Raw genomic sequence first — 20622 nt, 5'->3', positions numbered from 1 at the left:
CGGGTTTGATCCACAGCACCCCAAACTGCTCCTCGTTTGCTGCCTGCAGCTGCGCTCCTAACAGGCAAGCATTACTGCATACGTGTCCCTGCCCTGGGCTTTCCGTCCTTGTCCGAGCCACACTGGAGGAGTGCCCTGTCCCTGGGCTGCACTGCTGGTGGGAAGTGGTCCCCTGCACCCCAAATCCAGCCGGGGAGAGGGCTCTTCCTCCCCCAGCGAGGAGGGACAGCCTGAATCCAGCCTGGGGTGCGTATGTAGGGATGAGGGATGACCCAGCACAGCCAAGAGGATAAGTGAATGTGGGAAGAGAGCCCGCTGCTGCCCACAGCATCCCTGCCAGCACGGCTTGGTGGGGATTCGGCAGGGCCACGGGCGCTCAGCCAGCTGGAGCTCAGGCAGGGGAAGCAGGGCTTGAAGTAAGGAGGTCGAGGGAGGTGGTGATGGGGGGCAAATCCCCCCCAGCCAGGGTGCAGCACCCACCACCCTCCTGTAGCTTAACAGCCCGGACGATTCCTGGCTGCACTAGGGGAGACCTCAAGCCCCATCCCAGCCTCACAGAGCTCGGCAGCCAGGAAAAAGCAGGTCAAACACGGAGTGAGAAGCCGGCTTCTTCCCAAAGCAGCATTCCCCTTTTCGTGGATGTAAAGCAGTGCCCGGCTGGGGAGCCGAGGGCAGAGGCAGCTGCAGAAATGGCAGCAAAACCCTGAACTCACACCTCGGCAGCAGAACCTGGTCCAGCACTCGCCGGGGCAGGAACCAGCCCATGAGGAGGGTCAGGAAGAGGATGGAGTCATCTTCTGCTTGAGGAAGCAAGACAGGGATACACACGGCAGCATCCATGTGAAATACGTTTATTAGAGCAGGTACAACGCAGCGAAGAAAAAAAACAACATAAGGTATTTCTTTCTGTGCTTTTTTTTTACGGATGAACACATTTTAGAGCTGACATCCTGTCCAAGGGGGACAAAAAACAAGGACCTTGGCAGGACTTACTCCAACTTCATCTAAAATGCTACAGCCTGCAAAGGAAACTGCTGAAGGCCATGGCATGAGTACAAGGTTGGTTAAGAGTCCTGTGGAAGGGAAAAATCAGCTCAGGCTGATCTAGTTCAGGAATGCTTTAAAATACGTTAAAAAATCCCACCCCGAAGGTACACAGGGATGCTGGTGGCGCTGCCTTTCCTGGTCATCCTTCCCAAAGGCAAGGCATCCTTCCCAAAGGCAAGGCATCCTTCCCAAAGGCAAGGCATCCTTTCCAGGGTTGGGAGCGTGAGGTCAAAGGTGTGCCCGGCAGAGCTGGCAGCAGACAAGGAAGGACAGGAGCGGACATAGGACAGACGGACAAGGGCTTGGGCTGAGTTTTCTGAGGCAGGTGATGCGACACGGGAACAACTGCCTTGCAACACTGAGGGAAGGCAAGCTAGAGGGGAACGTGTGATTGCAGAACTGCCACTTCTGAGAGCCACCAGCCCGACTCGCTGCACCTTAAAAAGGGACTGACTTACACAGGCAGGGGGAGGAAGCGGCGCAGAAAGCAGCACCACACGTGGGTGCTGACAGCGAAATCCGCACGTGGGCAGTCCGGCAGAGCTCTGCTGAAAGCAAACCAGGGTCAGGTTAAAGCTTCAGAGGCAAAAGCACAGGCAGGGCAGCTCTGGCAGCAGCACCTCTCGGCACTGCTTGGGCAGCGTGGTACAAATACCGGAACAAATACCGACTGCGCCAGCGGCTAAAGCTGGGAGTTAATCTGCTCTGCTGCAGTTGTCTACACTAATAGCAGCAATACATTCCACTTGAGACAGCTGGGTCAAATTTCTCGAAACACTCCAGAGCATCAACTTGTTCCCTTGATTGACATTCACATGTTGTTTGGGTTTTTTTTCTTTTTGGTTGACTCATTAACGTACAAAAGAAGGCGGCGGGTGGTGTGACAGCGTTAGTGAGGATGGTTAACCTCCAGCTGGGGGTCTGATCATAGAATTTCTGGCTCATGGAAAAACTGCCCCTGCTTGGGTGATGACCGGCATTAGCAAGAGCAATGGCTTGTATTTTCTCTTAGCCTGGGTTTTATGAGCAGAGGGCAGGGAAAGTGTTGGGGGGGGGAGTATCATTCGTCACCTGGAGCTATTGCTTGGCGACCTGGGTGGCAACATTTTGGCCAGATTTTTGCCAAAAGCCTTGCCTCGCTAGTGCGAGGGTAGAGGCAGAGCTTACGGATGCCTTGCTTTGGCCGACAGCCCCTTCCCAGCTCCTCGGGGCTCTTCCCCGGCTGCCTCTGGCGTGTGAGCGCAGCTCCCCGGCTGGTGGAGGGACGATCCTTTACTCCTGTTCTTGCCTGTGTCCTCCAGTTTCTTCGATCGCCTGCCGAAAACACAGGGACCATGTCCTTTGGTGGCACGAAACGGACCGGGAGCTCTTCAGCCACGCTGTGAAGCATCCCCCATAGCAAGCCGTGGGGGCGGGGGGGGCAGGACAAGCACCCCCCCGGCACACAGTGCCATTGCACTCCTCTTAAACATCCCAATCCCTCAAATTACCCCCAGAAACTGGCCTGGGGGGACGCAGTAAATCCCCCCCCTGACCTTGACCCCCTCCAGAGGTGGGGGGGAGGCTGCAGCTGCAGCACCCTTGAAACGCAGGGGTGCAGCATCAGCCCCCGTGCCGACAGCAAGCCTAAGGCTCAGCTGCAGAAGTAAGGGGGGGGGAGGCTCCCCTGATCCTCAAATCCTTCTGGCATCTCTGAAATAAGGAGGCAGGAGAGGAAGGTGGGGCTGCGGCAAGTTTGCCCAGGGCGATGCCAGGGAGGGAGGTTTCTCCGAGACGGAGTGGGGCGAAAGGAAGAGAGCAAAGAGAATACAGGAGGCGTGCGTATTTAGTGTTGATGTTGTGGGTAAAGGACCTGTGGTTTTCCTCTGTGCCTTATTTGTAGCTGTTTGGGGTTCGGTGTAGTAGAAGAGTATGTTTTTACCCAAATCAAACTGCACCAGCCCTGAGAACTGGCATACTCAGGACACCGAGATGCTTCTCTGGGCAGCCGAGCACGTCCCTGCAGTGCTGGCACAGGCAAGTGAAACTGCAGAGCTCGGGGCATCGTCCACCGCCCCCCCCAAACCCAGGAAAGCTCCCCAGGACGTGGCAGTGACCCCACGGGTCCCATGGGACCAAGGTGAACTACGGCACCAGCCACCAGCAGGCTCGCTGTCCCCGCCGCCCCCGGGGTGAGGACAAAGCCCATAGCATTCTGCAGGAAGGCAGGCAGATGCTTCCTTGTTATTATGAATTAAACGTTCATAAATACTCATTATGAATTAAATATTCATCATTAAATAATAAGGATTTGCAATAGCGGGGAACCAGCTAACGGCAGTGAGTTACCAAGGTGGCCGTGAATTCTGTGCCTCGGATGGTGTGCCGGTTTTCCCTCATCTTCTCCTTCCGCTTATTCCTGTGATCTGGAAATAAAGGAGAGGCCAAGAAACTCTTGGGTTTCCAACAACGCCCCGGCAATTCGGGCCGCACCCTGCATTTCATGGGACGGGTGCAGAAAAGCTGGCTGCAGAGAGCAATGAAGATGGGAGCCTTTCACTGGGCAGAGCCCCTCTGTTGCCACAACCAGGAGAGCCCCGTTTTGGGGGGTGGAAAGCAAGAAGGCAACATGGAGAGTGGACTTCTGCCTACGACACCCGCCTTGCCTGCAAAGCCCCCGCAGCTCTAACCTGCCTCCCTTTGGCCGTACGGACTCGGTGCAATATTTCCTATATTTCAGACTTGGAAATGCTCTGTGCACTCCGGGAAAGCATGAGAGTCCCCTTTCAATCCTCTCCTCGAGGGCATCCTCTCCTTAACATGCTATTGACCCTCCTTCTTACCCGTTCCCCGAGATGCTACGTGTGATCCTGAAGGCTGAGCCAGTGTTTTCAGGAAGCCCGCTGGGATGGCCAGCTGGCCCTCGAGACCGGGCCACCGCAGAGCCTGTGCAGGGGGAGGCCAGATACAATTGCTAATCAGGGCAATGAGGGGATTCACATGGCGAGACCGCAGAAACCAGGAACTTTAAAAGGAGAAGCTGGAAAAACCACAGCAGACATGTGGAACTCACCTCCCTGATCACTTCCCTCCCATCCCAGAGCTGGAGGGATGGAAAATGAACTACCCGCCCTCGCTCTGCAAGCGCCACTTCACTGGGATGACTGGTCAGCTGCTCTCCCGGGTCATAAGATGTTCCCAGACCTATTTCTGCCTGTTTATCGGATAGTTTTCTCCTCCCAAAGCTTCCCATAGCTGAGTTTTTTTTGACCAGGGTATGGCTATCACTAGGGAAGACCACGGTAGGACGTTCTGGAGGAGAAACGCGCTTTCCTTGAGCATCTGTGGACAAAGCAGAGGTGCTGGCAAGGACCGCAGGCAGGGACCAGTGCCTACTGTGGCTTTCCTAAAAGGATGGACACCAGAGCTGGGTCCTCAGCTGATGTGGACAGTTCCGCTCTTTAAAAGAAAAGTCTGGCTTTTATCTAACTGAAAGCATCTGTCCTCCTACCCGCTGCTAGGGGAGGGTGTGAGAGCTGAGCCTGGCAGGGTCTCAGTGGCTGAGCAGATCATTATGGTTCCTGGAAGGACACCGCGGGGCTACTTACACCATAGGAGGAGGAACAGCAGCATTGTGAAGACTGCTACAGCAGCAGAGACGCAGCTGATGGTCAGATCAACGGCCTCCGAGCAGCCTTGCTCTGCCGAAGAGAAAGGGAAAACTTGTCAGCAGTTGCTCCTCTGGCCAACACCCCCCTTTTGAACATTTAGGCGCCGTGAATTTAATCCCGGGACTCCTATGCAACGGAGAGGGGGGATCCCCGTGTTTCAAATCACGGGGCGACTGGGGCGAACCTTGCTTTGCTACGTAAGAGCTACGCCCTCCCCGCTCAGCGCGAAGCTGCCACGACGACGTCAACTACAACAAGGTTTCTTGCAGGACCAGCCACGCAAAGCCACCTAAGGACTCTCTCTGCCCTGTGTGAAGCCAACCCCCCCTGCCAGATACCCCACCGCTCCCCAGAAGAAAGGCGAGCAAGGGCACGAGCGGTGCAAACCCAGGCCAACCCTTACCATGGAGCTGCTGGATATTGTGGAGCAAGAGGGTGGTGAACAACAAGTTGACGACCAGTGTTGTGGGGGCTATAGAGTTCTGGATGACACAGTGCCCTGGGAGAGGGAAAAATTGCTGACGGATGGGAGGAAAATATGTAAGGAGTGCAGGCTGGCACGCGGAGGAGCTGGGCTTCGGTGGGAGGGCGAGCAAGGCGTGGGCAATGTCTCTGGACGTGCGCCACAGCAGCGTGCCGAGCCTCCGCTCCCTCCTAGGAGTGAAAACCTAAGGAGTTTTCTCCGGGGCTCTTATCAGGCCTTTTCCACCAGAGGTTTAGATCATAAACAGCAACTTACACATTTTGATTCTGAAGCGGCTGAGAGGTGCTGGTCTCCACACCGCTGCTGCTGCCGCCTGGGCAGTTCCTATTGCCGCAGCAAAGAAGAACAGCCCAAGCAAGACGAAGGCAGCAGAAAGACCTGCGGGAGCAGAAGTAAACCAGAAGGTGAGATGGAAACTGGTGGAGGCAGTGGTCTGAGAACAAGGCAAGGACAGTCGGCTCGTGGCGACCCCGCACTCAACTGCTGCATCTGTCACCCTGTGCGACGGGGCTCTGCAGCAGGAGCAGGACTGCAGGCTGCAGCCGAGAAGGGTCCCCATGGCCTGGGGATGGGTCTGGAAGCGGGACTGGCTCGGCGCCGCTGGCCAGGGGACCATATCCTACAGCCGAGGACAGTTTTTATCCTGGAAGTTGGTAGCAAGCCATGTTTATTATAAACGTACACATAGGCAGCACCCTTCTTTCAACCGAGAACGGGGAGAAGAGCTGCGTGTTTCGGGGCGGGGGGGGTTTCCTTGGGCTTGTTTGCCTTAATGTCTGCTTGCAGCTCGGCATGTAGCAAATGAGCACCCACGGCATGACAAAGAGGTAGCCTCAGCCTGGGGCAGGGAAGAACTGGCTACGGAGCAGTTTTAGAACAGCCGAGCTTTGTGTTCCTCGCCCGTGGTCCCTTAAGGTCTGGTGGAAGTGGTTTCTGAACCACTTTTTAATTTTTAAGACGTCCTGGAGAAGGGGTAGTGGTACCTGAAGAGTGCAAAGGGACAAATGTAGCCCTTCGGTTTCAAAAGAGCAGAGAAAGAGGAGCCTGCAGGCTACAGAGCAGTGAAGTCTAACTTCAATTTCTCCAAATCAAATACTGCTACATCAAAGATGCTACTGTAAAGACCTGGAGGAAAAAGAAAGATGAGACACTGAAGCAATCAAGAACAAATCAGGTTAAATGAATCCTACCTTGTTCATACATCCAGATGATGGAGGTGGCAAGCAGGAGGAGAGAGGAGATACATAGCAGTCCGTAGGTGGACAGAATTATGTGTTTCTGTGCTTCCTTTCCTGGGGAAAAAAGCAAACGTACTCAGTACAACAAAGCAAACGTACTCAGTACAACAAAGCAAACGTACTCAGTACAACAGAAACAGGATAGGTGTAGCCTGCAAAGGGAAGATAAACAAGCACCGTTTTTCTTCGTAAAGAATTGAATCCCTGAGGTTTAGAAACCCTGAAGAGAAAACCTGGTGAACTTTCAAGGGCTTTGTTGGACTTCAGGAGGAACCAGGAGAAACCAGCCAGATTTGGCATTGTTCCACGCTGAACCAGACACCAATTCCACCTAGTGAGACACTTTACAACACTTCTGCTCGAGTTTTTGCCTCCTATAATGACCTGACAAGTGCTGGATTTCCTCTGGAGACCCATTTCATGGGGGAAGGCCCACGTGGGACAAGCTCTTGCCACAAGCACCAGGCATGGAGAGCTCCTCAGGGGAGATTACCCCCAAAGGCAAGACCTAACGCCACAACCTGCACGTGTCCCCAGTGTTAATGCTGAGAGACAAATACACGTGGGAGAACTTTCCTGCTAGCTGTAGGGCTTCACCTCTGCTCTCCAGATGGTCTCCGTTGTTCTGGGGATTATTCCTGGTGGGTAGAAGAACGCACTACCAGATTACAAGGACTGTGTGGGAGGACTTGCTGTTGGCTACGTCTTTAGGTTTGTTTTCTGTTAATCAATATATATGTTGCTACTGAAGCACCCATGTTAACCTGTACGCTCCTTGGGTACGGATCCAATGCCATGACCCAAACACCAGTGTGCTTGGTCACCACAACGCATGAGGCATGATCTTTGGCCAGCTCCAGGCAGGAAGGCTCTTCCCACGCAGCCTGCAAGTCCTGCACTTTTTATTTCTTCCCAGGCATGCCCGAGGAATGGGAGAGCAATGACTCGTACGCTTGGTACTGTGATTTTTTTGGCTCCATCTCTCACAAAGCCATTTGGGATCAGCTGCTTCTAGGGAGTTTTATTTTCTGTGCAAGCTGCAGAGGCACGAGAAGAAATGCACGAGCTGAGCACATTTCCTCCCACTACCGAGGCGACTTAGAACGACAGGGGAGAAGGAGCTTGGCTGAGGCTTTCTGCCGTCTGCCCTGTCCACGGTGGGGAGAGAAGAGTTTGGTTTGGGGGGCTGGGGCGCAGTCCTGGCACTCACCGAACCTGCGCTCCCTCAGCTGACAGAGCAGGAAGATGAAGCTGGCGGCGGAGACGGCGACGAACATCAGCGTGACGACGGCCAGCCTCTGCGCGTGGTGTAGAGGAGGCGTGAGACCTACAAGGCAGGGCAGGAGGGAAACCCCGCGCTGGGGACAACCCCGAAACACAGAGCGGCGATCCCAGGGGTGGACCTGCGAGAACACGACAAACCGCTGGCCCCAGCACGGCAGGGCAAGGCTAACCTGTCACCGTCAGGTTCAGGGCTGCCTCCTTCCAGCTTATCATGTTGCTGACGTTGCAGGAGTAGGAGCCGCAGTCCGACTTCTCCCTGTTCCTTAGCTGCAGCACGGTGGTGTTTCCCGAGAGCAGATAGCACTTTTCGGGGGGAAGGGGACGTCCCTCCTTCTTCCAGGAGATGGAAGCCACCGTTCCCTCTGGCACCACGCAGACCAGCTCGATGGACGAACCTGCCAGGTTCGAACTGTACTGGAGCTCAGGCTGGGGCACAGGCTCTGAAAAGCAGAGAGCAGCGTGGTAGCCCTCCCAGGAGCACGAGCACTGCCTTGCTTTGGACCTGAAACCTGGCCGACATGCAAGAATACCGAGCCCCTTGGGGAGTGAGCAGGTCCTTCCCTTCTCATTTACACCCCGGGTCGGTTTGGAGGGAAAGAAGATACTGCAGGAGCAGGGCAACATCCACCAAGTTCAAAGCAGAAAGCAGATGTCCCCATCCCTGCCACGCCGCCACCCTAGAATGGAGATCAGGCACGGCACCCTGGGCTCAGGGATACCAACCCGAAAGAGCTGCGAGTTGGCATTATGCTGGGAGGGGATGACAGGGACTTTCCAGGCATGGGGTGTCCCAAGAGGGCTTTTCCCACGCAGCAGTGTCATGGGGAAGTATGGGAGGGGTCAAAGAAGTCCCGAAGTTCAGCCAAAGAGCTGCAACGTGGGACTGTGCTGCTGCCTGCGTTTAAACGGGTCCAACTCCACATGGACCAAAGCACGGAGAAGCAAGCCTTGCATGCCGGAGACCCCTGCCATGTGCAAAAGGAGGACTGACTCCGACCCTCAGCTAACGCCTAGGTACCTGCACCGGTCGGGGCTGCTCTTAACTACATCTGGACTTCCACTTGATAGCAACCACATGCTCCTGAGGTCCTTCATCCCTGGATGTCCTACATGCAGTATGTTCATGTAGTGATGCTGAGCTCTAGGAAAGGGCAGTTCAAAACAGGGTGAGCTCTCATTTCTAGTTGGTTTGGTTTTTTTTTTCAGGGAAATTCAGAGACAGAGAAAGGCAATGCTGGTGTGAAGGAAGAGCGTCTGCAAGGCCTGGAGCTACGCAGGGGGAGCTCCTGCAGGGAGCCACAGGAGATCAGCCACATCTGCCTGGCAGACCCACCCTCCGTGGAAAAGCATCCATAAACCCAGCTGATCTCAGGATCTGATCCTGAAGGGCTTAGTAGGGCAATTGGTGAGGCAGCAGCTTATCCTGGGATTGCTACCAAGGAGCGTCTGGCCCCAGCTCCAAGGGACCGGCCACAACCTGCAGCTCCTGAGTTCCTCAAATCATTACCACGGCCTTTCTTTCGCTCATCACATGTGAGCAGAAATCCCTTCTCTTGAGGGAATTTTATGCCATACACTTCCTGTGAGCGGCTGTTCATGACAAAACAACTAGATAAAAGTTAAGGCAGAAGGTTTCCCCCGTTTCTATCACTCCAGGATGAAGGCACCATGCAGCCTGATGTCCCAGCCAGGAACTCAACCCACAGCCAGACTCAGTTGCAAAAAACCCTCTGGCATTTCCCAGCAAGTCTTTTAGGGTCTCCAGTCTGTGTCTTTCAAGGCAGCGATGAAACCAGAAATCCTCCTCTAGTTTGAGACTTGCTGCTCCAGCTGGATGCACGCAAGCCCGATGGGATTCATCCCAGGGTACTGAAAGAGGTGGCTGATGTTATCGCGGGACCTCTCTCCATTGTTTTTCAATGGCTGTGGGAATCTGGAGAGGTCCCAGTCAACTGGAAGCTGGCAAATGTTACCCAATTTTCAAGAAGGGTAAGAAGGAAGACCCTGGTAATTACAGGCCTGTCAGTCTCACTTCAGTGCCCAGTAAAATTATGGAGAACATTATTCTGGGAGTTACTGAAAAACACTTGAGAGCCAATGCAGTCATTGGTCATAGCCAACATGGGTTCACGAGGGGAAAGTCCTGCTTAACCAACTTAATTTCCTTTTATGACAAGGTCAGCCATCTAGTTGACCAAGGGAAGCCAGTAAATGTGGTTTTTTGGGGATTTTACCAAAGCTTTTGATACTGTCTCTCACAGCATCCTTCTGTGATGGATGTCACAGCACACAGCTAGACAAGTCCATAATACGTTGGGTGAGCAACTGGCTGACGGGAGAGCTCAAAGAGTTACAATAAATGGGGTGACATCAGGCTGGCAGCCAGTCACCGGTGGGGTTCCCCAGGGCTCAATTTTAGAGCCAGTGCTCTTTAATGTTTTTATAAATGATTTGGATGCAGGAGTTGAATGTACATTAAGTAAGTTTGCCAATGATACTAAACTAGGAGGAGCTGTGGACTCCCTCGAGGGTAGAGGGGCCTTACAGAGAGATCTGGATAGACTAGAGACCTGGGCGATCACCAACCGTATGAAATTCAACAAGAGCAAGTGCCGGATTCTCCACGTGGGGTGGGGTAATCCTGGTTATACGTACAAATTGGGAGATGACAGGCTGGAGAGCAGCCCCGCGGAAAGAGATCTGGGGGTTTGGGTTGATGGCAAGTTGAATTGGAGTCAACAGCGTGCCCTGGCAGCCAAAGGGTCTGGGGTGGACGCAGTCAACCGTGTCCTGGGGTGCATCAAGCACAGCACCGCTAGCCGGTTGAGGGAGGTGATTGTCCCATTCTACATCGCACTGGTGCGGCCCCACCTCGAGTACTGTGTGCAGTTTTGGGCGCCTCAATACAAGAAGGACATCAGACTATTAAGAGTGTGTCCAGAGGAGGGCGACCAAGATGGTGAAAGGCCTCGAGGGCAAGACTTAGGGGGAGCGGCTGAGGTCACTTGGCTTGTTCAGCGTGGAGGAGAGAAGGCTGAGGGGTGACCTCATCGCTGAGGGGTGACCTCATCGCAGACTACACCTTCCTCAAGGGGGGCAGCGGGGGGAGAGGTGCTGATCTCCTCTCTCTGGTGACCAGCAATAGGACACGAGGAAATGGAGTGAAGCTGCGTCAGGGGAAGTTCATGTTGGACATGAGGAAAAGGTTCTTCACTGGGAGGGTGGTCGGTGACTGGATCAGGCTTCCCCAGGGAAGTGGTCACGGCACCAAGCCTCTCAGAGTTCAAGGAGCATCTGGACGATGCTCTTAGTCATACTGTTTAGTGTTAGGTAGTCCTGCGAGGAGCAGGGAGGTGGACTCGATGATCCTTATGGATCCCTTCCAACTCGAGATATTCTATGATTCTGTGACTATTCTGGTTGCCATCTTGTGGACCTGTCCGCTGTACTGACTGGCGAATCTTTGTCTGAGAAAACCGTCCTCTCAACACATTTGACTTACTGATAACTTCAAGGAGGGTTGTCCTAGCTTTGTCCTGCATCAGATCAACTGTTGCTTTATAGATGCCGCTGTCTGTCTCTCGTAACCTCTGCAGGAAGATTGAGCCATTCTTTGGGGAGAAAATCACTCTGCCTTGGTAAGGTGAGTAAATGGTTGGAGCGTGCTCATTTGCATAGTACTGCAGGATGACTTCAGGGGTGACGTTCCTTATGTATTCCCACTCGATGAAGTTTACGTTCTTGATATCTGGTGCATGCATCAGTACAGAGGATCCTTCAGCTGCAACTCTTCTTTCGGTGATTTCCACCACTGTGGAGGACCCCTGCAAAACCAGCAACAGGTCTGGAAACAGGAGAGATGCCAGAGCAGGATGGATTAGTTTTAAAGCAAAAGCCAAAGAGCAATTTAATCTGCCTGGACATCCTATCTTTCTTTTTTTTCTTTGGCACAAGTTACCAACTGACTTCCTGAAGTATGTCATACCACATGTCTGATTTCCTTCCTCCCTTGTCAAGATAAAAAACATAACATTTTTGTTGGTGGGTTATACAAATGCTTCTTAGCTGGTTAAGACAATTCCTTGTCCTTTGGAATGAAAATGATGGGAAACTGGACTTTTGGGGTTTTTCTGCACATCAGGAGTTGCTAACAGGGACCATAATCAGTGCGGCTTCACCCCTGGATCTCGAGCCGCTCCCTTGGCACCTGAAAGGAAGAGCATTGCTTGGAAAACGAGCTCTGAAACGCACTTTGTTGGGACTATGTAGTCCTGGCTGCTAAATAACCAGTGTCTGAGAGCTGACCTTTCTAAAAACTATTAAAACCTACAGGCCTATTCAGCCTCGGCCTCACCATCCTCTCAAAAGGGAGTTAAGCCCTGCAAAACTGATGCTCCCACTTAGCTAGGCGCCCAGTGACCTTATGCATCTGGAAGGTGCTAATTCATCACGTGTTCACATTTCCTGGCACCTCTGAGTAATGCAATGGCTCTCTGGTGCAACTGCCGCGTAGACGAGCTGCTTTTAACATGAAAAGGAATCTAAACAGGCCTTTACATAAGAGCCTTTGTCTTGAAAATGTTTTATGGTTTCCCCAGGGGAAAATGAAGCTAATGTGGGGGTCAGTCTGCAGTGTGACCCTGAAACGTACCCTTGGCTGTACAAAACCCAGGCATGAGAATCCCATCACGGTGCTGCTGGCATAAAAGGACTTAGCAAGCGGAAAGTCACGTCCAATCTCTCCAGCCCCCAGATCTGCCAGAACTGTCATCCTGGAGCTGCCTTTAGCACGTTTAAAAGGTTATACTGGTTGCTGAAGAGGGAACAAGCTACAGGAACAGGTACCAAGAGGAAAGCTCCTGTAAGCAAAGAGGAAAGATGATGGAGAGGAGGCTCAGGGAAGGGTACCGGACAGTACACCACGGTCGGAGAGAGGAGAAGAGGCTCACAGGGAAGCAATCCTTAGGCATGCAGTGGAGGAGAGCTGCTTGTAAGAGGTGGTGGTGGTACCCAGGTCCGGTGATGCCGCAGCACTGGGAGGAAGGAGGCACCTGCCAGGATGGCTCCCGAGCACGCACGCCTTTACCAACACTGCCGCAGCCCGGAGCAGGGCTGCAAGGAGAGCACAGAAACGCTGCAAGCATATGCTCTCCAAGGAGGTGCATGGCCCATGGAAGCCCCACACAAGTCCTTTTTCATACTCACAGCCTGCGATGGCTGTCTGCGGCCAGGCTGACATGGTAAAGCCCTGGAGGCTCTTTCAAACCAGCGCAAGGGATGAGCTCCTTCTGCAGCGACGTGCTCTTGGGATGGCCGCTCTAGGCATGATGGACGGGCCTGTGAAGGACACTGTGAAAAGCACCACTGGCAGCTGCCACGCAGGGGTTGGGAAAGGCAAAGGGTGCTCAGCGCAGCGATGGGGGAGCCCCCAACCTCCTCCATGTATCCCCACAGCACTGGCATCTCCGCGGGCGGCACAGGCTGAAGCAGGAGGTTGCTGTACAGCAGCCTGAGCCCGCTGCTTGTAACAGGGCAGCTCAGGGAAACCAGCACGGCCGTATCTGTGTTCAGCACCAATTCACCACAGTGATTAAAAACCAGAAAGATCTCCTAGACACAAAGACCACTGACATCCAACAGCAGCAAGACCAGCATAGGCGCAGCAGTTATTGCGGGGGACAAGAGCGCCTGGCCACTTTCTGCAGCCCTTCCTGTGGGCTACAGCTTTACAATGCTAGCAGGTACAGCCCTGCCTCCTCCCGTTAGTATCTGTTCCTGCATCTGCTGGCCCTGAAATTGCCCGTTTGTACGTAGCAACCACCTCCACAGCCTCCCAGGGTAGCAGGAGCCACACGCTCACCCCGCAACACCTACACAAGTACTTTCTCTTCTCAGGTTTAACCCATTTCATCACTTCCTCGAGCAGCCCTGACTCTTGTCCTGTGGCATGGAGTGGAGAATATGGGCTCCGCATCTGCCTTATGCATCACCTTAACGGTTTTGAAAACCTCCATCCCATCCCCTTTCCCACGCCCTCCTCTCCAGCCCGAAGGCTCCCAGACTTTTCAGTCTCTCCTTGCAAGCTCTTCATCATTTTGGCTACTGTTCTCCAGGCCTTCTCCAACTTTTTTGAGAGATCTTTTGCCTTTTACAGAGACTGCAACACAGACCGCGCCAATCGGTGGGCATGAGAGAGCTCGAGAACAACTTGCTTGCCTCCAACACGCTTTGCGATGGGGCGTTATTGAACAGGACCAGCGCTCAGAGCTGGTCTGCAGAGCCAGACTGAAAGCTTTGGCATTTGGACAACAGGGACGGCATTCACTCTCGGGTTTTGCAAGGCTCTGGAGCAAGGGTGAGGGCAGAGGACAGTAGGAAAGTGGACAGTGGGAAAAGTTTTTGACAAAGGGCTTTCACTGCCCTCTGCAATCAGCGTCTCAGCCAGGACCAGAAGAGATCAAGATGGTCTCTTTTAAAGACGCGGTTTATTTTAGAAACAGCCCGAGGTTGGCGGTGACTAAGGAACTGACTTCTGACACAGTGTGTTTAAGGCTGAGCTCCCTTCGGAGAGACATTACCTCCTAGCAGCATCCAGGTTTCCTCCGGGAAATCCAGCAAACAGCAGGGCAGCATCTGAAAGGGAAGCCATTCCCACCACGGAGCTGCCGACGTGCGCAGCATGCTCAGCATGCTCTCCCCAAGCAGCCCCCAGCCCAGACCCCCGACCCCAAGAAGGGGAAGAGAAAAAAAAAAAACCCCAACAAAAAACAACCCCAAAACCCAAGGGAGGAGAAAACAGCCGGGGTACGTCGTGTTCACCCCTGCAACGGAATCCTCCAGCCCAGAACGTCCCCACCGCCAGAGAAGCCAACTCCACGTCCTTGGTTTCTGCCTTGCTAAAAGGAATTCAGGAAATAAGGTTCTGGGGAAAATCACCTGAGTTAAGGGTGATTTAGCTTCTGTGCAGCTAAAAACCTACATTATCTGGGACAGAGTGGCTGCTGCAGGCTGCAAAGCCACATTAACGTGTAGAAAGCTGGTTATTTGAATGCCTTCGTGTCTTACATGAACTCCTTGTTGTGCTCTTCCTAGGTTAGCAGGTACATGGAGACCATGAAAAATCCTCTAATTTCTGTTGTAGGATTTCCTCACAACTGGCATTTTATTCGCTCATTAAGCAACAGGTCTAATTAGAAGTGGAGAAGAAGCAGGAGACTATGTCTTCTTTGCCTTTCCAAAATGCCTGAGATCCTGGAGGTGGGTTTGAGATGGGAGGGTTGTGGTGCTAAAATTAGCCTCTTTTTTGGCCGTTTTCTCTGGTGTGCTCTTGCTCCCTGAGGTTTTGGCAAGAACGGGTTGTGGCTTTTTACAGGGAAATGAGACCTATGCTTTGTTTTATAGCTTACAGGGCTGTTTTAAGGATGTAAGAAAAATAGCTGTGGAAACAGCATTTGCATTCTTTAGAGATGGAGGAGTTCCTTTATCCAAGCAAATCCAAACAGGCATGGAAATGACCTTCTTCCCACCCAGTGCAGCTGGGTGTGAGTCTCTCCCTGCGCCTACGGAGAGCGGATAAGGCTTAGCCCAGGAGATGGAAAATAAGGCGTATTTGGAAGGAGGGCACGTGCCGCGCCTCCTGCTTAAAGTGCTGCTGCTCTTTTGAAAAATTAATCCCTCCTCTTCCTCTTCCTCCCTTCTCCCCTCCACCAGCAGACCAGGACTCCTCAGATAACGTGGCTGGGGAAATGGATAAGAGCCTTTGGGTAAAGAGAAGCCCGTGCAAGGCGGAGGGTGGGTTAGATCTGCCTGCAATCTAACTGTGCAGACTGTTTTATCCCTTGAAGAGAACCTCCTGTCTCACACAAGTCGAATATCGGCAGGCTGAGAGGCGGCGGTAAACACGAACCAACAGTTCTGAGAAGGGGTAGATATTTTCAGAAGTTTTCATGGAATCTTACATGAACAGGGAGAGGAATCGGACTCGTGAAGACGCACGTACTTAAGGCTATCGTGTTTTCCCCTTCGCCTCTAGCATCGTTGCTATGCTGTGTTATCTCTCACAAAATCCACATGGAAAAGCTGAAACAGAAGCACACTGTGACCTGCTGGAGTTTTACAAAGGGGTCTTTTTAAGGAATATCTTAGAGTCTTCATTACAAAGCATGCATGTGGCACTCGGGAAACACATCCGAGGCACTTCATTCTCTCATCCAGCCTTTCACAGGAATGGGATGTGCGTCAGCTGTTTTTCAGCTGCAAAATAAAGAGCTTGTTGTGTGAGCTGGAGCTATATCACCAAGGTACCACGTATCTGAACAAAAAACCATCTGTGTTGGGGGAAGAGAAGCTCCCCAGCACTACAAAGCCCCTCCAGGCTTTGGGTGATAACACACTGATGTTTTTAGTTGTTGCTAAGTAGTGTTTATACTAAAAGTCAAGGATTTTTCAGCTTCTCACGCCCAGCCAGCAAGAAGGCCGGAGCACAGCACTGTACCAGCTACTAAAAAGAAAGTTAACTCTGCCCCAGCCGAAACCAGGACAAAGGAGCACAAGCAGCTGGGCACCAGAAGCCCTTCCAGACTTTGAGGGCTGCTGAGGACATTAATTATCCTTCCGCAAACAAGGCAGTGAGTCCTTCCTCTTGCTGGAGAGGGGTGAGAGGCTCCCTTAGGGACAGGGAGGGTCAGAGAAACGCTCCGCGGATATTGCAACCGCCGCCTCCTCCTCCTCCTCCTCCTCCGGCGGTTTGCCTGCAGCGTAGCCGTTACCATCTGAACTGAGCTAAAGGGGCTTGCTGCGGTCTGGCAAAGCAAAGGTGCAGCTGCGCGCGGCGTGAAGCTAAATGCAATCGGCGCTGCGCCGCTAGCTCGGGCATTAACATTGCGCCAGGAGCCATGCAGCCGCGCTAGGAAAGTAAAGATGGCGGTTAAAGAGGAGACACGGTCTTTATCAGGCCCCTGGCACAAGGTCTCGGGCTAGGCGTTATCTGAGCGCGGGCTGCAGGGCGGGCTGGCCCTGCATGCGATGGGCCTGCTCAAACACCGCGATTACCTGGAGGCACATCTCCCGAACGAGCGAGGCAATGCCGGTTCCTGCCGAGGGGTGCCGTATCTGCCTGCATAGCACGAGTTTGTATTAGCGGTTGCCAACGGTGCGTACTTCCCCTGACCCCAGCTAATGGGTAATAACAGACCTTGCAGTGACAGACTTTGCGACGGGAACAAATAAAAGGGATGTGTGATTTGCAAGGACAAACATCAGTTCCCACACCGGGGAGCGCGGGCACCTGTGGTGCTGGCTGGGACCGCCAGGCCCCTTGATAAGGTTGTATGAGAAACGGTAAAAACAGTGTGCTCGTTCTGCTCTTATGTAAAGCCCTTGCTGCAAAGTTTTAAGGAATGATCTTTGGTCTTCCCTGACACAATAAAAAAAAAAAAAAAGGAGATGCAAATCATCCTATTATAAGTCATCCCACAGCTTTGAAAGATTAAATGTCACATTAGCAAACATGAAACCCTACTGAGCAACATCTAGCTCTGCTTTCTCGGTCTCACATCTGCTGAGGCACGGCAAAAAAAACGGCAACAGGGGAACTGCTACAACCGATGACAAGTAGAGAAACTGTAAAACGCTACTTGGCAGTAATGGTTTCCATGGAAGGGAAAATCACCTTCAGCTAAACCCCCAAGTCCCCTGTAAACGGCAGGACTATCGTGAAGGTTCTTGACGGCTGACACAAACCAGAACAACCTAAAAAGCTCACAGATGTGTTTGTGCTCAAACCAGAAGTGAAAGTAACCAAAAAAGAAGTTGTAACACTCATGTAGAAAAAAGCAACTTTATGCATAAGTGCAGCTCTAAATAAACCAAGAAACCCCCTTCCTCATAAATGAATTACGAGTTACTTCAGAAGCTTTTGTAACTTTACCCTGCCCTTGTCTAATGCTCTTCACATCCTGCAGTCAGGACAAGACAAATTAAGCTCGGCAAAGAGTCCTAGGACCGAGTAGCCCAAATCACATACACAAAAGGCCACCAAACCCAACCGCAAGTGCCATGATGAGTTCCTCCACGTACGAGGGGGCTTCAGCCAGTCACTAGCCCGCTACCAGCAGAGCAGCCAGCTCCGACAGTGCCGGTGGCGTGGGTGAACGGGGCTCAGCAGGCAGCTGGACAAAGCGAGCAGACGCACCATCGCAGTGGCAAGGCTCCAGATGCTCGAGCAGAGCTCTCTGGATGTGCGCAAATAACCAGGGACGGGATGGGAGGCAGAGGCGGGTTGTTTAGGAGCTACATAAACCGCACCGTGAGGACTTACGTCACATCTGCCTGCCTGAAAGTACTTGTTTAATATTTCTGGCGCTGGGTGGGATGGGAGAGCTGAGCCTGGGGAGCAGAGCCCAGTTCCTGGTGGGGGAGAGTACCTGCGGCCCCACAGGGAAGCGTGGCAGGGGGATCCCCCCGGCCCCTGCCTCATCCCTCCGTCCCCATTGCTCCAGTAGCCATCCCTATCACTCCAGTACACATCCCCATTGCTCCAGTCCCTGGCCCCATCTCTCCAGTCGCCGGCCCCATGGGTCCAGTATCTGGCCCCCACTGCTCCAGTCCTTGGTCGCCTCGCTCCAGTCCCCATCCCCACCACTCCAGTCCCCATCCCCATCGCTCCAGGTCCTTGTCCCCACGGGTCCAGTACCTGGCCCCATCGCTCCAGTCCCCAGCACAACTGCTCCAGTCCCCAGCACAACCGCTCCAGTCCCCGGCCCCCTCGCTCCAGTCCCCAGCACAACCGCTCCAGTCCCCAGCACAACCGCTCCAGTCCCCCAGCCCCACCGCTCCAGTCACCTGGCCCCATGGGTCCAGTCCCCAGCCCCACCGCCCCAGTCCCCTGGCCCCATGGGTCCAGTACGTGGCCCCACCGCTCCAGTCCCCAGCCCCACCGCTCCAGTCCCCTGGCCCCATGGGTCCAGTCCCCGGCCCCACCGCTCCAGTCCCCTGGTCCCCACCGCTCCAGTCCCCTGGCCCCATAGGTCCAGTCCCCGGCCCCACTGCTCCAGTCCCCTGGTCCCCACCGCTCCAGTCCCCTGGTCCCCACCGCTCCAGTCCCCTGGCCCCACCGCTCCAGTCCCCAGCCCCACCGCTCCAGTCCCCTGGCCCCATGGGTCCAGTCCCCGGCCCCACCGCTCCAGTCCCCTGGTCCCCACCGCTCCAGTCCCCTGGCCCCATGGGTCCAGTCCCCGGCCCCACCGCTCCAGTCCCCTGGCCCCATAGGTCCAGTACGTGGCCCCACTGCTCCAGCTCCCCGTCCCCATCCCTCCAGTCCCCATGCCCACCTCCCCGGCCCCGCAGAGCCGTCCCCCGGGCCCCGCCATGGGACGGCGGGCTCCCCCCGCGACACTCACCGCCGCCGCCCGGCCCCGCTGCGCGGGAGAAGGGACGGGGCGGGCGGCGGGGCGGCGCGCTGCCGGGGAGGGCTGTGCCGGAGCCCTCGGCCCCCGCCCCGGCCCCGGCCCCCGGCCCCCGGCCCCCGGCCCCCGCGGGGATTTCAAGGCCCGCACCCCGGCTCACGCCGGCGCTCCCTGTGGGGGAGCTCCCCGGCTCCAGCACCAGGCGAAGCCGCCTCCATCCCTGCCGCCCCCCGCGGCTTCTCCCGCCGCCCCCCCGCCGAACAGCAGACCCCTGGAAGCGGCCGAGGCCTGGTTTCTGCTCAGCCCCTGCCTGCCCCACGCCCCTGGCTCACCCGCTTCCGAAGCGATGGGACCACCACGCAGCGAGGTGCTCCCTCTGCCCTGCGCACCCGCCTCGGCAGGGACCTGGACCTCCAGCTTTCCACTTCGCGGAGAGAGGTTGCGGCTCCAGGAAATATCTCCAGCCCGTCCCTATCCTCCTCACTAAGCGCCGCCTTCTGTGCACCACCATTGCACTTGATAAGCTGGTCTTCTGACAGTGTCTCTCATAGCATCCTCATAAACAAGCTGACCAAGTCTGGGTCAGATAAGTGGGCAATGAGGTGGGTTCAGAACTGGCTGAGCAGCCAGGCCTGGAGTGCTGTCGCTAACAGTGCATCCCGGGGCTCGGTAGTGAGGCCAGTCCTGTTTAACATCTTCATTAATGACCTGGATGATGGGACAGAGCCAGTTTGCTGATGATACAAAGCTGGGAGGAGCAGCTGGTACACCCAAGGCTCATGCTGCCATCCAGAGGGACCTCAACAGGCTGCAGAAACGGGCTGAGAGGGACCTTGTGCAGTTCAACAAGGGGACATGCCAAGTCCTGCCCCTGGGGAGGGACAGCCCCAGGCACCGGGACACGCAGGGGCTGGTGGGCTGGGAAGCAGCTCTGCAGAGCCTGGGGGTGCTGGTGGACACCACGTTGACCACGAGGCAGCAATGTGCTCGTGCAGCAAAGGTGGCCAACAGTGTCCTGGGCTGCATGAGGAGGAGCATCACTGCAGGTCAAGGGAGGTGACCCTTCCCCTCTGCTCAGCACTGGTGAGTCCCCATCTGGAGCGCTGGGTCCAGTTCTGGGCTCCTCAGTACGGGAAGAAGATGGGCATACTGGAGAGAGTCCAGCAAAGGGCCACAAAGATGATTCAGGTGCTGAAGCATCTCTCATCCGAGGAGAGGCTGGCAGAGCTGGGACTGTTCGGCCTGGAGCAGAGGAGGGTCAGGGGGTTCTCATCAAGGGGGATAAATATCTGAAGGGGGTTGTAACGAAGAGGGAGCCAGACTTTTCAGTGGTGCCCACTGACAGGCCAAGAGGCGATGGGCACATGTGAAAAAGGAAATTCAATCCGAATACAGGAAAACACTGTCTCGCTCTGAGGGTGACCAAGCGCTGGCACAGGTTGCCCAGAGAGGAGGTGGAGTCTCCATCCTTGTCAGCATTCAAAAGCCATCTGGCCACGGTCCTGAGCAACCAG

The 20622-nt window shown here is 54.6% G+C and overlaps 1 protein-coding gene across 16 annotated transcripts; it reads right to left on the bottom strand.

The window, feature by feature from the left end:
* Window positions 1-835: 835 nt before the first annotated feature.
* LOC127019772 (V-set and immunoglobulin domain-containing protein 2-like) lies at window positions 836-19862 on the bottom strand. Of its 16 annotated transcripts, none has more exons than XM_050901992.1 (13): window positions 19441-19459; window positions 15662-15782; window positions 14282-14336; window positions 12909-13040; window positions 11206-11547; window positions 7874-8143; window positions 7630-7746; window positions 6372-6473; window positions 5437-5559; window positions 5101-5196; window positions 4635-4727; window positions 3376-3452; window positions 836-2361 (listed from the first exon to the last, which is right to left on the bottom strand). In XM_050901992.1, the coding sequence occupies exons 4-13, from the start codon at window positions 12940-12942 to the stop codon at window positions 2320-2322; spliced, it is 1296 nt and encodes a 431-aa protein (XP_050757949.1). In that variant the 5' UTR covers window positions 12943-13040; window positions 14282-14336; window positions 15662-15782; window positions 19441-19459; the 3' UTR covers window positions 836-2319. The 16 variants fall into 16 exon arrangements, with proteins under 16 accessions (XP_050757949.1, XP_050757948.1, XP_050757941.1 ...); XM_050901991.1 differs by lacking the exon at window positions 19441-19459 and adding an exon at window positions 16755-18144; XM_050901984.1 differs by lacking the exons at window positions 14282-14336; window positions 15662-15782 and adding an exon at window positions 16755-16818 and having other exon boundaries at window positions 11206-11527; window positions 19441-19858.
* Window positions 19863-20622: the final 760 nt, after the last annotated feature.

The sequence above is a fragment of the Gymnogyps californianus genome, chromosome 9 (genome assembly GCF_018139145.2).
Source record: "Gymnogyps californianus isolate 813 chromosome 9, ASM1813914v2, whole genome shotgun sequence".
In the NCBI taxonomy this organism is placed as follows: Eukaryota; Metazoa; Chordata; class Aves; order Accipitriformes; family Cathartidae; genus Gymnogyps; species Gymnogyps californianus.
The sequence above is the reverse complement of the archived record's forward strand: the minus strand, read 5'-3'. Positions and strand labels throughout refer to the sequence as shown.

Bases quoted from the DNA above. Each gene is read 5' to 3' on its own strand.
- LOC127019772 (XM_050901984.1), bottom strand. From the start codon at position 19,619: ATGGTGGTGCACAGAAGGCGGCGCTTAGTGAGGAGGATAGGGACGGGC. The intron at 16,819-19,440 runs GTGAGCCAGGGG...CGTGCTATGCAG, and splicing joins TCCCATCGCTTCGGAAGCGG to GCAGATACGGCACCCCTCGG. The intron at 6,474-7,629 runs GTGAGTGCCAGG...TTTTTTCCCCAG, and splicing joins GCTGAGGGAGCGCAGGTTCG to GAAAGGAAGCACAGAAACAC.